Here is a 16,287-nt window from a genome sequence, read left to right on the forward strand (position 1 = left end):
CCATGAGAAGCCAGTCTGCTAAACCACCAGTTAAGGACATTTTCCAATTTGAAAATTGGATGTGAGAGTTTAAGTCCCTTTCTGAGCACCTGGAAATGCATACATAAGTCTGAGGGCTGAATATTGAAGAGAAAACTGGCATAGGAGAATGAACCACTGTGCGTGTCTAATGCAATGAACACCCTATCCAATCTGTAATATTGGGGGCCTATGGGACCCCAACCAGTTGCTCATATGTGGAACAACTATCTGCTTTGCTTTTAAAAAGTAATAGAATGTGTAGCAACAGGTGGGTCAGGTTTAAGCCTCCTGAGATTTTGAAACTAAAATCAGAAAATGAAGTTTGAGCTCTGATTCTGATATCAGGGAAGTGCACTTTTTCTGCAAGAAAGCCACTAATATCAGCAGTCACATGTAATTTAAACTACCTTCTGATCAGAATGAGACTTCCCATGATTAACGTGTACATAGTTGTCTCTACTGGATGATACTTAAATATAAATTTAATTCACAGTACAGCTGAAGCTCAGTACGTTGATAGTAAATGCTAAAAAGCTCTGAGGATTTGGAAAGTTGCTTGATAATGCACTAAAGTAACTTTTCCCCCCCTCTCTCTCTCCCCTCCTCCCCTTCCCTTCTGACAGCTATATCTGGCATGATTGTTCCCCCCATGTGAAAGAATTGCCTTGAAGAATTTTATTAATGAAGAAGTTGAATTCTGCTTCAGAGAGAATCTGATACAAGTCCCAGAGTGGAACTTTTTACTCAGGCCTTTTTAAAAATAAAATAAAATAAAAAAAAGAAATAAAGAAGAATCTTACAATAACTGCGGATTTTTAAATAAACCAGAAATTGCCATCCTTGCAAATACTGAAATTAACAACCTACAATTGCAAGGTGTTGATTCAAGTTGTCCATCCCAAATACCTGGGAGATATATTTATTGTATGTTGATTAAAAAATCCACTTTTTTTTTATTTGGGGGGGGTGGGGCCTTGTTTTTTTCTTTTTAATTGGTTTTTGTCTTCTTTTTTTAAGGCTTGATTTAACTCAACCCCATTTGTCTTTTCTAAATCACACAATTACACAAGGGACACTAGAGATGGAACTCCACATTGTTAATTTATGATTTTCTTTTTTTAAAGCTGTGTAAAGAAAAATGAAGAAGTGTCATTTACATACAAGTCTGTATGGGACAGAATAGAAGTGCCAGTTAGTTTTTCGTAGAAGAATTATGGCCATTTAATTAAGGGTCAGCTCATACAGGTTGCTTATCCAGTGGTTGCTAGCTAATATGATGCATTTTTAATGTTCTAATTAAATAGATACCACTCCCTAGAAAGATGGTATTTTTGGATGATGAGGGCGGGTTGAGGGGTGGGATTAGTAACCTCTCTTTAATATCAGGCTCAATAATTCTGTAAATAATGCAACGAAAAAAATGGTGAAAGAAAAGGTAAGGATGCAAATAACACATTTCCTCTTGAACTGAAAATCCAGTGCCTCTAGATACAATGCTACAACAGCAGAATTAGATTAGCAGGGCGCTCCCGTTAGCTTATACATCAGACTCTTTCCAAATGAGTGGCCTTCTTGAGGTTTAACGTCACCTGAGCTGTGCATGAAATGCCACATGGATTTTGCACAGCCCTCTCCCAACACAAACTGTGGCCATCGCAGGGGCTCAGTGCAGCCCCATCCCCTCCCCCTGTTCGATTTTATGGGGCAGAACAAGAACAGACTCATCGGTGGTTCTGCATCCTCACAATCTAAAAGCACACGAGTCTGTCAGCATCCCACTAGGATTGGTCCTGTATCAGTCGACCCTCTTGGTTTGTACCATAATACATTAAGCAACAGGTAACTGCGTTTGAATAGTAAATGGAAACATGAGTTGGGTTGGGGGCGGGAGGGCTCTTAGGAAGGTTTCCAATCAGAACCATAGCTTCTGTTTTAAAACAATTTTGCTCTCATTATCTGGGAAGTGTTCTTAAAAAACTATTAGTCAATGAGGCAGCAAAGCTCTGAAGATGCATTACCTGATATTTTTTTCTTTGCTGTTGTGTTTTGTATGTAGTTATAAATACTGTAGATTTTTTGTGATTTTTTGCCAAAGTTGTTGTTCTATTTATACATTTTAATGTCTTAAGACAGTTTTTCAATATCACAAAAAAAAAAGAATTTTACTGCATATTTTGCAAAAAGAGCTCACTACCTTTAGCTTGCACATACTTGCAAAATTAATTAAAGAGGAAAAAAAGCTTTTTGTTTCTGTTTTTTGTTTGTTTGTTTTACAGGGGAGTTTGTAAAATATCCATATAAATAATGTATTTATCTTTGGAATTTGTACATTGCTCTTTTCCCCTGCCAAGTTTATTTTATTGTGTATGTTTGCTATGTGAAAAGTGCTGATTTGTTTGGTCATTCACCGTTGTATTAGCTGTTGAAATGTGATTTTAAAACATTTCATTTATAGTTTTGTTTTTTGGGTTTTTTTTAGTATTGTTTAAAACCATGCTTCCATTTTTTTTTTTAATTTCCACCCAAAAGCCATTGTCTATTTTTGTATTATTTGTAAGTTAAGAAGTTTTTTCCAATATATGGCAAAAAGTAGCATATTATTCTTGTAGCATTTAGTTATGTAGATTTAAAAAGAAATTGTATCCTTTGCTTTTGAGGCTTAACAAAAACTAATGCTGTTTTACTCTATTAATATGCATGGGATTTCTCCTCTTTGGAGTGACGCATTTTTGTGCATTAAATATGGGGAGAAACTTCATAGAAATCAATGAAAATACTTTCTTTCTTAAGTCTGCTTGTATATTTCTCTGTCTTTCACATAAATATAAACCAGCAGATTGGATGCCTTAACAATGCAAATCATATTCATTTCACTTGTACATTGTACTGTGCACCAGAACTGTCAAATCATCACTAACATTCTAAGAAAAAACAACAAAAAAAATGAATTGAAAAGCACAAAAGAACTGTTTTGTTACCTTAAAACAATATAACTTTTTTCTAGTCGAGCAAGAAATCATTTACAACGATGCTGCAACTGTGCATGTTTCCTGTATGAATTTTGCAATGGTTTTCACTAGAACGTCACAGTGTGATTTGGGGGAGGGGGGCGGGAAGGGAAGAAAACAGGATTTTTTTTTTCTATGGCAAGAAAATAAAAGAAGAGAAAACTGGAAAATGTGAGAGACGTCAGTTTATTGCTTCTCTGTATTCCAAACGATTACTCTAATTCACATAGCAAGCAACAGCACGACAATGTAATCAAATTTAAAGCCATATTTTGTCCGGTGACACCATCAATTACTCTTGTAGAGCTCCACTCAAAGTCATAGTGAGTTTGACACCAGTGTTAGCCATCGATGTTCGTAGCCTTCTATGCCAGTGTCCAAAGATCCTTAGACAGCGTGCATCATTTTGTTTTGTCGCAGCTATTTATAGTGATCCGATGACTGGGAATTTATATAAAACCCCCAGACACCACCCTGATCTTTTACAACGTAAAAGATGCGGCTGTTTACAGAATATGGCTTTAAGTGGAAAAGTTCAGATTTCAGTTTTAACAAGGTGAAGCTTCACAATGACTGGATTGCATAAAGTATGCCTATCTCCTCACAGTTGTACTAGGATGCAGCTAAAATGAAGTCATCTCTGAAACTACTAACCTTTCACCTTCTTATCTAAATCTTTTTCAATAGACACACACACTGTACAGTTCTATTGTTAGAGAAACTAACTACTGTAGAGATTGTTATAATTTTTTTGCAGAAATTCAAGCTGTAAAAACTTTTCAACTTTCACAATATTTAATTAAAGTTACTTCCTGTCTGTGAATACAGCTCCTAGTTGTGTGTTTATTTTTCTGTTTCTGCTGACTAGTAGACGAGAAAAAAACATAAAATACAGAAGCCGGAGCCTACTGAATTGTCTTTGTGAAATTAAGGAGAAGCAGAAATTCATGGCATTACACAGGGAAACATATGAATTCTCATGCACTGAAACTACTCTTCATCTGTCACTAATTTTCAAAGGCTCCTGACTCATAGTGCTGAACGTACATCTTGTTATCACTATTATTTCCATTGTTTTAGGCTACTGATTGCCTGAAGGGCCAACTTATTTTTCTAGCAGAATTCAGGAGCTTTAGGTACCCAGGTGCAAAGAGCTGTCCCTCTAAACACAGTGATCATGAAGTACAAGACAAAGGCATATTAGATCCAGTGCCAGAGACCGGGGAGATTTAAGTTTTCATCTTGGTATTATTTAAGTCAATGGCAACACTTCCAAGACCAGGTCTTAAGTGAGTTGCTCAAGGCCAGCTCCAAGACCTGCACCGAAGTACACTGAGCTGTAACTAGCTACCTGACCATGAAGGAGGCTTCTATAAGGTATTTCCATTCTGCTGCCCTTCCTAAGTGACGAATCCGTAGGTGCTAAATCAGTTCTAGGTGTTTCATTTCATTCTGTGCTCCTCTGGCAGAAGAGCACCACAAGGAGTTTTACCTCTGGGATGAGAATGGTTGATACAATGGCACTTAACTGGACCTGAAGAGCTGCTGTCATACAGATGACTTGTATAGGAACAATCAAAAAAACCCTTTAAACACGAGATCTAATGCAAGGATCCAAGCACTTCCAAGGTAGGAATAGGAATGTTTGGGTTCCAGTTTAAATGAAATTAAAATTTACTTAAAAAAAAAATTCAAGTGGCTAAAAACATAAGCAGTTGGAAGTGGCTTCTGGCAACGTAACATTTTGGATATCTCTTAAATGTTAGCAGATCCACTCCAGTAGTTGTTGTTAAGAGAAAAAAGAGCTGTTGGCAGAGAAGTCAGACCCCAAATGTGTTTACTCTGTCAGCACAAGAGATCTGTTTCTTCTGTCTGAGATAATTCTCCTGCTCCTCTTTCAAGTGGTGTGAATATTGGCAGCTCTCACTGCAGCCAAGGGCTCTGAGTGCTCAGCTAACTGGAAAGATGTTGGGTCACATGTCGCTAAAAAGCAGTCTTAAAGATGAAATTCAACCCACTCTAGGTGCCACCAGAGCTCTGCTTCAGCCTTTTGGATCCAATAAGAAATGTTTTTGTGTGAAATTTAATTTCAGCTACATTTTATAAAAAGGGGGTGAGGGAGATAAGAGCATGAACATTCAGACTTCTAGTCCAGGCAAATGCTGAAAGCTGCTATTCAGCTCCAGTGATGTTCATCTGACTAGCCAAACGGAGGTCACCTGGGTGACAGTACTGTAATAAATGATTAACTGCCTTTTTGATGCCAGAAAAAAACCTCCAAAGCCCAAACCACACGAGGACCAATTCCAGCACGGTTGAAGTACAACTCATATCCACCTCATCATTGCAGACCTGTGACCATTTATTGCTTAGTTCATCCACAGCAACATTACAAAAGCATCTCTTTCTACTCCCTTCTTTCTTTCTTTCTGTCTTCACAAGCACACTTCAATACTATCATACTAATAAAAATGTGCAAAACCTGCCAGTGAACACTCGAAGTCCACTCCATACAATAAGTGCACATTTCAGAGATGCTATGAAACAGCCTGACAGAGTTCAGCATGATACTTGGTCACCCACCAGGTACATTCTTTCATGTCATTGTTACCTCCCTTCCTGCCCCCACCACCATTATCTCCATGGGATGCTGCCTGATTTGGGCCTCATTTGACATCTCTGTTTACTCTATTTCCCAGAAGGAGCTGGCTCTGGAATCCCTTTCCCCAGCATCTAATGCTGATATTTCAGTAGGGGAGGTCAGGTCAATACTTTAGATAAATAAGTAATAGTTCCAACTCCACAACCCTGTTCTCTCTTCCTCTCCTTGGTGCCCTTGAGGATACAACCAGACCAGAGCTTATGGCACTGCTCCAACATGATTGGCAGGTCATGTGAAAGAGCACACATCTTAGAAAACTTTAATATAGTCATTCCAGGACACGAATGCTGATGACTACCCAGGTCACAGCCTAACAGCAGGGACTGCAATTCTAGGTGGGCTTTTTTTGTGTAAGCCTACAGCAGGAGCAGCAAACACAAGGCATTTTTCTCCTTATTTTCAATTAATAACCCAAACTTCCTCACTAATGTGAATGCACATTTGAAGACGTCAAATAACAACAAAAAAAATCATTTAGATGATTACCCAGCCCTTTCCTGAAACATATAGAAAACTCTGTCCTGCGTGTCCCAGTCAAGGCAAACTCTGTTTTGTATAAGGTGAAATGAAACTGTTCACTTCCTTCTTTACTAAAGTATAAGAATACCTAATTTTATCACATTTATTCATGTCAAATTGCATCTTATACTGTAAGCCCTTCCAAGGGTTTCAGTGGGTTTGCAGCTGGTGTACAAGAGAGACTCACCATGTCAAGGTGATTCGCTGCACTTTGGCCACTCTTGACCATGCGTATGAGAGAGAAAAGGACCGATTATGTTTGCAGCTATGTACAAGTGTGCTCTGAAGAGGCACCGCTTCTCTGGTTGAGAATAAACTCAAGATGAATTTGCCAGTGAGGATGCCTGAATGACTCCCTGCAGGAAGGCAACAGCTCAGCCTTTAGCTCAGGAGGCTCAAAAATGCAGACGTGTATGTCACAGCGTTCAGGTGGGAAACAGCGTGAGAGCCGTGACAAGCTCTGGGAAGCAAGCCCCAAGATGAACCCTGTCATAAAAGTTCACCTTTCTGCAGTGTTTAGACAAAAGGGGAGCACAAACATTGTACAGAGGCTCATCTGGAAGGTTGCTGTGCTGCAGCTTTCATCTCTACGCCCTCCCAGGCCCACACCTTACCCCCCAGCTTCGCACCCCACTGCCCCTGCCACGAAGGGCTCTGCCTTCAGCCTCATTTCCACGGAGCGCTGCTCACATCGCTCACCGTCAGCCCACCCCAGGCGCTGCATCGCTCCCCTGCCTCGCCACCATTAACTTTGCCTTCAACCTCTGCTGCATCATTGCCTTCTCCTGAGGGTTCCCTATTTATATAGAGGGGAAAATGCAGTTGCTGGGACTGGAAATATTTTGTTACCTTTTTCTACTTAAGTGCGAGGCATTTTCATCTGTGCTCTCTGGAGACTTATGCTACAGTGGGACTGATTTTATCCACTTACTCAATGCACTTTAGTTCAATAATGATTACAGAACTTCTACATAATATATTAGGCATAGCTGATTTCCCAGGGTTTGTAGCCCTCTATCTCCCTAAGCATTTAAAAAGGAATCTCTCTGTGATAAGTAGGTTATGAATGATACACTGCTCAACAGTCATGATGTAAAAATATTAGCAGCAGTGGCCCAGGAAAGAACAGGCAAGCATTTGGCTAGAAAATGCCAAAGCCTGCGGATAATACAACTCAACAGCAATGACCTGCTTTGTTCTTCTTATCACTGTTCCTTAGCCCACCAGCAGCACTTGCAATCAACAGAGACTGGACAACCCCGGCCAGATTCTCAAACCCTCCCTCCACCACCTTACCCAGAGGGGTTTGGCAATTTGGCTCCATTGCAGAACTGGGTTGACCTGGCCTCTCTTTTTAAAATGCAAGCTGAGTTCTTCAGCTTGTTCAACTGTGGAATTAGGAGCCACAAGCAGGCCTGTCACAGCCAGTAATCTCGGCCTTGAGGTGCCTGATGTGATTCAAAAAGCATGCACAACGTTTGTTTTCTTCAACAGCAAAAGGAGTAGCAATGTTTGTGGTCATGGTCTCCTTCACACCTCAAGTTTGACACAAGAAACATGGCCCTAAGCTTCCCTCAGCCTGAGAGGCTCTCTATGCACACTCCCCGAACCACAGGGACTACAAGGCTTCCCCATCCTCTGCTATCCCAGATGCCCATGGTGTTCTCCACCTGCCCTCCCTGGCCTGGCTGCTCAGCATCCTCATGGCAAAGGGCATCCAGCTCCCGTCCACAAATCCTGAGACCAGCTCATTCAAATCCCATTCATTTGCCCCAGGGAGTTTTTCCACACTGGACCCATCACTTTGAACCAAGTGCCTTGCTCATCTTATTGTCACCAGCCTCCCTAGTTGGCGGTATGGCACCCTTTTTCTTTTTTTAAACATAAAAGCACCAATTTACTCCATTTTCCAATAACCTCTTAATTTCAGTAAGAGCTTTTGGCAATGAGTCCCACAGGTTCATTGCTCTTATTCCCCTCTTTTCTCCTTGTGCAATGGGGTGTGTGGAAGCCCCCACAGACCCTCGAGGGTTTGGGGGCAGCCGGGGATGCTGCTGCCTCTCACCCAGCCCCAGCAGAGCGGCGCAGGGCCGCCCCATCGCGGCTGCAGCCCCACGGTCGCCTGATTGACGTCAGGAAATAGCACAACGAAAAGTTGCTACCAGCCAACAGCTGTTTCAACAGTTTTAATCACAAGGCGAGCTGGAAGATAAATAAATAAATAAAGCCTGTGAAGTGACAAAACAAATGGCCTGCTATCAGAGACAGATTTGAAGCTTCTGGCTGCCTTTATGGGAGAGCAGCCTGTGAGCTCTCACCCTCCCTCCTCCAAATAATTAATTTATCACTTAGCAGCACTCTGGCTCTCCGGAAGGCGCTTGGAGACTGCATTTGAAGGTGAACTCCAGCCCTCCAAAGGAGTCCATGAGGCTGGGGAAAGAGGCAGTCGAGCGCTGGAATCTACAGGTGAACCAGTAAAATTGCACAGGGATTTGTATCAACCTGCTCGAGCTACTATGAGCCAACACACACTATTTTGTTCCACCCTCACAAATCACTGTTATGCCCTTTCTGCTTTAAACACTACGGATCAGCTATAACAACACTTGATATTTATTTTATTTCAACTATCACTCTGATTTGTCAGGTGTATTTTTTATGCACAGCAGGTGTACCCTAATGGGGTTAGGGAATAAACAGAAAATTGATGGGCTTACACACCCATTAGCTAATGGATTACTAAGCAAAAGGGACTCTGTTTAACCCCACTGCACTTAGCCCACTGTTAGGAGAAACGTTAAAGACTATAAGCCAACACTCAAATGTCTCTTCATGGACCCAGGGGAAGAGAGCTCAAACTTTAATGCATCACTTTTGATAGGCAGGTGAATGAATGTGGCTATCATTATGCAATCATGCATCTCGGGAACTATTTATCAGCTGCACAACGTGCCCCATGAACCCTGTGTGCTCCTGCCCCACCGCACTATGAGCTTGTCACTATGGTGTATGGAAAGGGTTAAGCAGGATGAAATCCCCCCGGACACAGGCAGGCGCTTCCCACATCCGCCTTGTACAGAGCACACAGCAAAGACAGAGCTGCCACTGCAACTTCATGTTCCCATAACCCAATACTACACACCTTGTATGTTAGTAACGTGCGTTTTTGTGCAAAGGTCTTGTGTCGACGCCAGCTTTAAACAGTTATTTTAAGATAGATGTGCTTCATTAGCATCAGAACAATGCAATTACTTCCCCTCCTTCCCTCTCTCCAAATCCCAGGGTTTTATTGGGCTATTAATGGTTTGATTTGTTGTTGGTAGAAACAAGAAGGATTCCAACTCATTGATCATATTATCCTACAGATATCCAGCAGAATAAATAAATGCGATAATAAAACCATAAACATATGCACAAAGGTTATGTTTTCTAAATCCTTTAGTGTTCAGCATCATAGATTATGTTCCCTTTCAGTGACAAATACACAGTTCAGTGCAGTACATGACAGTTTAAAAAAGTCTGTAACGTTAAATGTTGTATTTGCGATCTTTTGCCATCTTTCTCACACAGAAACAAGTCATGCTGGTCCCCACTGTCCACAGCTGCAATAAGGAAAAACCCACTGACATGGGTGTATAATCAAAAGCCAATTCAAAAGGAGCCTTCTGTAAATATCAACTTGATCCAGGCATATGCATGCTTTGCTTGAAGCACTGGAGAGTCCCACTGACTTCAATGGGATGGCTCATGTGTTTGAAGAGAAATAGGTGCATGCATGCAGGAGAGATGAAGGTTGAAGAATAAAAACAAAACAAGAGAGAATATAATTTTGTGTTGCTTTTCTTTAAGCAATGACACAAAAACTCACAGCCGGGGGGAGCTAAGGTCCTTTTACTTTCCTTTGTGCCTGCCTGTACCTGGGGGGCTTTCAGGTGGCCCTTATATTTAGCTCCAGAGACCAATCTGGGTTGCAGGGCTGCTCTGAGGGAAATGGGATGCCTGTGACAGAGAGAGGGGACGTGACACAGATCCTGGTCTCTCTGGGCTTTGTCTCACCCACTTGACAGACCAACAGTTGAGCTCTTCAGTTTGCTGAGACGCCATAGGAAATGCTACAGATACAGAGGCAAACACAGAAGACACTGGGACTTCAGTCTAATCAGAATGACAGCCCAGGTCCCTCCTTATTCTAGAGAGCAGTGGTCAAGCAGAAATCTGCTGATGCCTGCTGATGCTCTGTTACCAACTCAGAATGAAGCTCCAAAAGTATGGTGGGGTTCAAGTGATTCACAGATACAGCTTTAGCAATAGGTTGTAGAGTCTGTGTTCAAGATTATTTAATTTATGCTGGAATTCATCAGCATCAGTCTAAAGGGCTGGAGCAGCATAGCAACAAGCTTATTAATTTCTAAGCAATTATTTTACTCAACTTCGAGACCAAGGGGATACCCAAAATATCCGCATCTGTTTCATTTTGATTTCTTATTGTTCCTTCCATGCTGTAGCTGAGGTTATTTCACAGCAGCTGTCAGTCAGAGCAGTAACAACTTCCACAGTAGCAGCTTCCATTTCACAAGCTCACTACACAGAAAGCGCTGTGATGGAGTGGAAGGGGTTCCTTTCTCTTTCTTAATATCATCTTCCCCTAGGACAGACTATCTTGCCCTCTCCAGCAGAACACGCTTGGATCACTCTGCAGAGTTTCTGACTGCTGCTTTTAAAAAGGTATATCTGTTTGTTTCTATCAACACATTTCAGCTCCTCTGGCATGCTGTCTTTGCAGCTCTAATAGAGACACTTCACATGTAATAGGGTCACACAGTGATCCTCACGTTCGATTCCATTCCTATCACCATGTTAAATTGAAACAATGTGTGTGCATCAGATTTCTGCAGTGCAGGGAAGCTGTAGCATCTACAAGTTTTGTGATGTGATGAAACTAATGATTTGGATTTTATTTTCTTGGTACCACATTCAGCTGGTGAACTCTTGAAAATACACCTTACCTCATTTTCCCCTCTATCTCTCTACCTCTCAAGAGCTTTCACCAGCAGATCTACTTTCATGCTGGGAAAGAAAAAAAAGTCATTCTATCAGTAATTTATGGAAATTAGAAAACTGATTAGCATAAAGCTTCTACTTGTGATAGTGGGGTTACAAAAGTGGGTTGATAGGTAAAAATGATCTCCTTAGTGATAATTAACTTTGATCTCTTAAATAACTGTTAACTTTCATAAAGAAGGAGAGTACAAATGACATTTGCATCATGGCAACTGTAAAAAGGCAGAACATAACTTTCTTTGGAGATTACATTATAAGCTCTGTTCTCAAAGAAAATATACTCATTTCAAAGCAAAATGACATGAATTGTCAAGGACTGTTGGGTTTGTTCTTATGTTCTGTGCTAACCTGAGTGCACTGAGATGAGACATTGCATATGCTTGTGTGAACAGCTCTGTACACCCATGTAAATGGTGTGTATTTATCTACAATGAAATGACAATGCATGCTCTGCTTAGCACTTGGATGAGATCATTCATCCAAGGACTTCCAAGTACTTTATAAACATTCATTCATTCTGACTATGCGACTGTGAGGTAAGTAAATATTAGTCTTATTGCAATATTATCGGGAAACGGAGAGACACAGCAGCTGAGAGACTTACTCAGGGTCAGTAGGTTACAGCTCAAATGCCCAGCTTGTAGTTCTGTGTGCAGGCATGGCCTCCTGCAAAGCATGTCTTTGGACACTGGAGGTTTACTATGCACTTCACAAACTTTGCTTTGAGTACTGTTTCGAAAACATTCCCGCCTATATTTCTGAACAACGTCCCAGTGCCTGTTTGAGGTGGGACAGCCTTACAACCTCTGTTTTACAAACGGGAAACTGAGGCAAAGAGGAAAAAACAATCCAAAGTACTCACTAGATGTGAACAGCCAGCTTAAGAAATCAAGGGCCCAGGAGCTATAAGCAGAAAACCTCCCACCAAGCTGCAGTTCCTTGTTTAAGCCAGAAGATAAGCAGTTGCGTCTTGAGTTTTGTGGACTCATTAGAAACCAAGTCTTCAAGCAAAACTGAAGCCTTAAAATCCCACTTGAAGTTAGCATGCAAGCAAAGGAGATACTTTGAAGCCAAATATACCAGACATCAGTTGAGTCTTCTCATAATTGACCTCAGAAAGATTAGGATTTGCTGGGGCTGAGAGAACGTAAATATAAAACAGAAGTTACATACGAGGTGAAGTGCGCATCAAGAAATGTACGCACACCCACACACAAGGAAGCTAGATAATTTAAAGTAGCAAATTTAAAATAATATCTTAATAAATAAATACTTGAAGCCATGCAGGCTCCAAATTTTTCAATGCACGGAAATAATCTTAGAACCTTTCTTGCACACGTAAAGCTCCTGACACACTGAGTTGTTGCAAAGAAACCATTGCAACATCTCAATATCTTTCTTCACTAGCTCCTCCAGATACAGAGTACGCTGGGCACTCTCTGAATCATTTTATCCTGTCATCTCTCTTCCTTTGATATGCATGAAGTTAAAGGGAAATGGCAGTCTCCTAATTTCTATTTCCACCCAATGTCATGGGAGAGAGGAAGGGAAAAAAATATATCGCTTTTTTAATGCTGCTTTTAAAATAGAAAAGCAAAAAAAAAATTTTTTTACAGCACTTAATAGGCCTCCCTTGCAATTTAAAAACTGATTTTCAGGAGCTCATATATTCAAATCTCCAAAGTCTATTTGAAGGCACATCTGAAGGTGCACCCTGCAACCTGTGTGTAGCAAACTCTTTTGAATCTTGTCCTTGAAACAAAAATTAGTGCCCCATGGGAGCTCAGCAGTGTAGACAACCACTAACTGCAGAATGACTGAAAGCAGAGCTGAGGAGGGAGAAGGGGATGAGAGAGTGAGGGAAGATGAGAAAAGCCTTCAGGAGCCATTTGGGAGACAGTCACTGGGAAGAAGAAAGAAAGACATGCACTAAAAACAACAGAAACACAGGTGGAAATAGCCTACTGGGAAATCAGGCTGTCAACAAACAAAAGCCGAAGGCCAGAAAGCAGTTTCAGTAGCAGCCCCTGCTAACAGGGCTTCAGTGTTCAGTAAATAAATTAGCAGCAGCTTTGACTGTTCGGAAATTAGTAGTGACATGATGAAAGAAGCAAATGACTTGCTTTTATCTGGAGTGGAAGCACTAAACTTCCAAAGAAATCCTTGCCTGTATTAGGAGAAGCAGAGCAGCTTATATCAGCTTAGACTTGAACAACAATAATATCAAAAAAGTTTCATTTCATTTACCAGAGGCTCAGAACTTCATTTGTAACTAATGACACCTATGCCCCTCTACACTGCTTCTGACAGCATCTCTCCTTTGAATAGTTTATCACTTAGGAGGTAAAAATAACATAGGTTAGGTAGATAGACAGATACCTAGATGTTTGAAAAAAGAAGTAGAGTTGGGACATTAGATAAACTCTTCAATTATTGCAAACTGGGAAAACTCCTTTGGGAGAAACTCCAGTGATTTATTTCTGTTGAGAATCTGATCCTGTTTAATTAAATGAGAACTAAATGAGGGGCTGAATAGTAAACAATTCAGCACATGCTTAAATATTCAGCATGTGCTGAACTCCTATTGATTCCGTTGAGGTATAATTTGCTTAAGCACTCCTCCCCAGGAAGGGTTCCTACGGAATCAGGGCCTCAGTTACTGGAGCTGAATGTTTATTGTGTCAGAGGTATTAAGGAGTTCTTTTCCCACATCCTCATCACTTAGAAAGGTAGTTGGATAAGGAATAACATTTCAGCCTCCAAAGTGAACAAATATTTATGTAAGCTGTGCTGAGTGTGCTTGGTAGGGCAACGGGCCCAGGGGGCAAGCTTGCACTCGCAGTGGAGATGTCTTCAATCTGGTGGGTCTATTCCACTGTCCCAATGTGTGTGGGTCCACATAAAACTCGAAATATTAACTTAGTCCCTAGCACGGACAGCCATGGGCTGTGTCCACGCTGCCTTTGACAAATGGCAACAGCCTCTGCTGTATCTGTTGCCCAACAATTTCGGAGCTGGAACTGGTATGTGATAACACCATGAAATGCCCACTCTAAAGAATCACAGACTCACTAATTGTTTAGGTATTGAATCTGCCCTTCAAGCAGCTTTAGTTTTTCTCCATGGCTGTTCTGAGGTCCAGCTGTCAGCCGGCAGCCTCATCCCAGCTCTCCAGGCAGACCCTGAGTGCTTTCAGCTAAGAAATGTCACAATTTCTCCGTCATATGCCAATGCCAGTGAGGCAGGATCTCCTTCCACTGTGCCTGGCTCGTACCACTAGTTCTTACCACGAGAGGTAAATTAGCTAGCACGCTCGTTCACAAAATGGCCAGTAAGTAGTGTCATCCCCAGGGATCAATACAGGGACCAATACTGCTTAATGTCTTCATTAACGACCTGATGATGGGATGGAGTGCACTCTCAGCAAGTTTGCAGATGACATCAAATAGTGGGGGGAGCAGTCAATATGCCAGATGGCAGGGTTACCCTTCAGAGGGACCAGGACTGACTGGAGAAATGGGCTGGCAGAAACCTCATGAAGTTCAACAAAACCAAACACAAAGTCTTGATATCTAGCCAAAAATAGCCTTACGCAACAATAAAGACTGCAGGCTTGACTGTCTAGGAAGCAGCAAAGAAAGCCAACCACATCCTGGGCTGTATTAGCAAGAAAACAGCCAGCAGGTCTAGTGATGTGCTCCTCTCTGGCACTTGCGAGACCACACTCGTAGTGCTGTGTCCAGTTTGGGGTTCCCAGTCATAACAGAGACATGGACATACTGGAATAAATCCAAAGAGGCCTCAAATTTGGCTGAGTGATGGAGCTGAGAAATGGAGGGAGCTGGACTTGCTCAGCCTGGAGAAGAGGAAGGGGAGGCACTACCGCTGCCTGCAACTACTTGATACAATGACAGTCAGGTGCCTCGTGGAGGTTCACAGCAATATGACAGGAGGTAACAGACACAAGGTGGAACAATAGAAGGAATACTGTAAGGGTATTTTTTTTAACCATGAAAGTGACCAAATATGGGAGCAGGTTGCCCAGAGAGCTTCAGTAAATACCACCCATGGAGGTGCTCAAGACTTGACTGGACTGAGCGACCTGATCTAATAGAACCCGCTTTGAGCAGGGGCTTGCACCAGATGACCTCTATAGTCCCTTCCAACCAGCATTATCCCATGATTCTATGGAAACAAAGCCTGACAGAAATGGTGAATAATATGTGGTACCATGTAACAGCTCATACAATTCTGTGAAAGGAAGATCAGGCCCAATTATACTGAGAATTTAATTAATGAAGACAGACATAACATAGTCGGATTTTTAGTAAATTGTTAGTTTAGTGCTACACACAAACTCAATAGGAAAGCTGGAGTTGCATAGCCTGCATAATAATACAATAAGGTAGACAAAAATCTATCCAACAGCTAGGAACCAATGAGTTATCATCAATGGTTTTATGTCAAAAGAGAGAGAAGTATCAATTGGTCTCCCACAGGGATTGATACCGGAGCCAGTATTAATCGATATACTCATTAACAGCCCAGAGAAGAATTTAAATTCAACAACCACTGGATCTGGAGAAGATTCAAAGAAGCAGTGGTGATGTGGCAAATGAGGGAGGTGGCATATAAGAAACAAAATTGTAGTCAAATGATGTGTAGATTTCATCAGAGGAATAAGCAAGGTTTAATATTTAGTATATTCAGGGAAGAATTTCACAAAAGATAAATATAAAATACAGTGGGGATCGTGCCTAAAACCACCACTTCTAAAAGGCCCAGGTTAGCCAGCTGCTAATTTGTCACACCATTGCAAAACAATGAGGCAGTGTATGAGTTTTAATCCATTAAAAGTCCTGCAAGACAATGTGTTAAATTGCCACTTAACAGCGTCCTTGGTGTCAGGTGTGAAATACCGTAGCCAAATGTCACAAGACATTTTGATTAAGAAGATTAGGAGTGAGTCACAAAAATTCTGCAAAGCCTAGATTCAAACCTAGCCTATGTGCTTCA

The 16,287-nt window shown here is 41.4% G+C and overlaps 1 protein-coding gene and 1 long non-coding RNA gene across 11 annotated transcripts in view; one reads left to right on the plus strand and one right to left on the minus strand.

Moving 5' to 3' along the window:
- EBF1 (EBF transcription factor 1) overlaps positions 1–3,852 on the plus strand; it is a 273,509-nt gene extending 269,657 nt beyond the window's left edge. For all 10 annotated transcript variants that reach the window (XM_065029681.1, XM_021288959.2, XM_065029678.1 and 7 more), the window contains one exon: positions 645–3,852. Coding sequence is in view for 4 of the 10 variants with exons in the window: in XM_005503343.3 (XP_005503400.1) it covers positions 645–676 (32 nt within the window). In the remaining 6 variants the exon portion in view is untranslated. The remainder of the gene's footprint in view (positions 1–644) is intronic.
- The window catches only part of LOC110359432 (uncharacterized), a 306,576-nt gene that overhangs the window by 6,732 nt on the left and 283,557 nt on the right, over positions 1–16,287 (minus strand). The gene's annotated exons all lie outside the window — the stretch shown is intronic.

The sequence above is a fragment of the Columba livia genome, chromosome 14, assembly GCF_036013475.1.
Source record: "Columba livia isolate bColLiv1 breed racing homer chromosome 14, bColLiv1.pat.W.v2, whole genome shotgun sequence".
In the NCBI taxonomy this organism is placed as follows: domain Eukaryota; kingdom Metazoa; phylum Chordata; class Aves; order Columbiformes; family Columbidae; genus Columba; species Columba livia.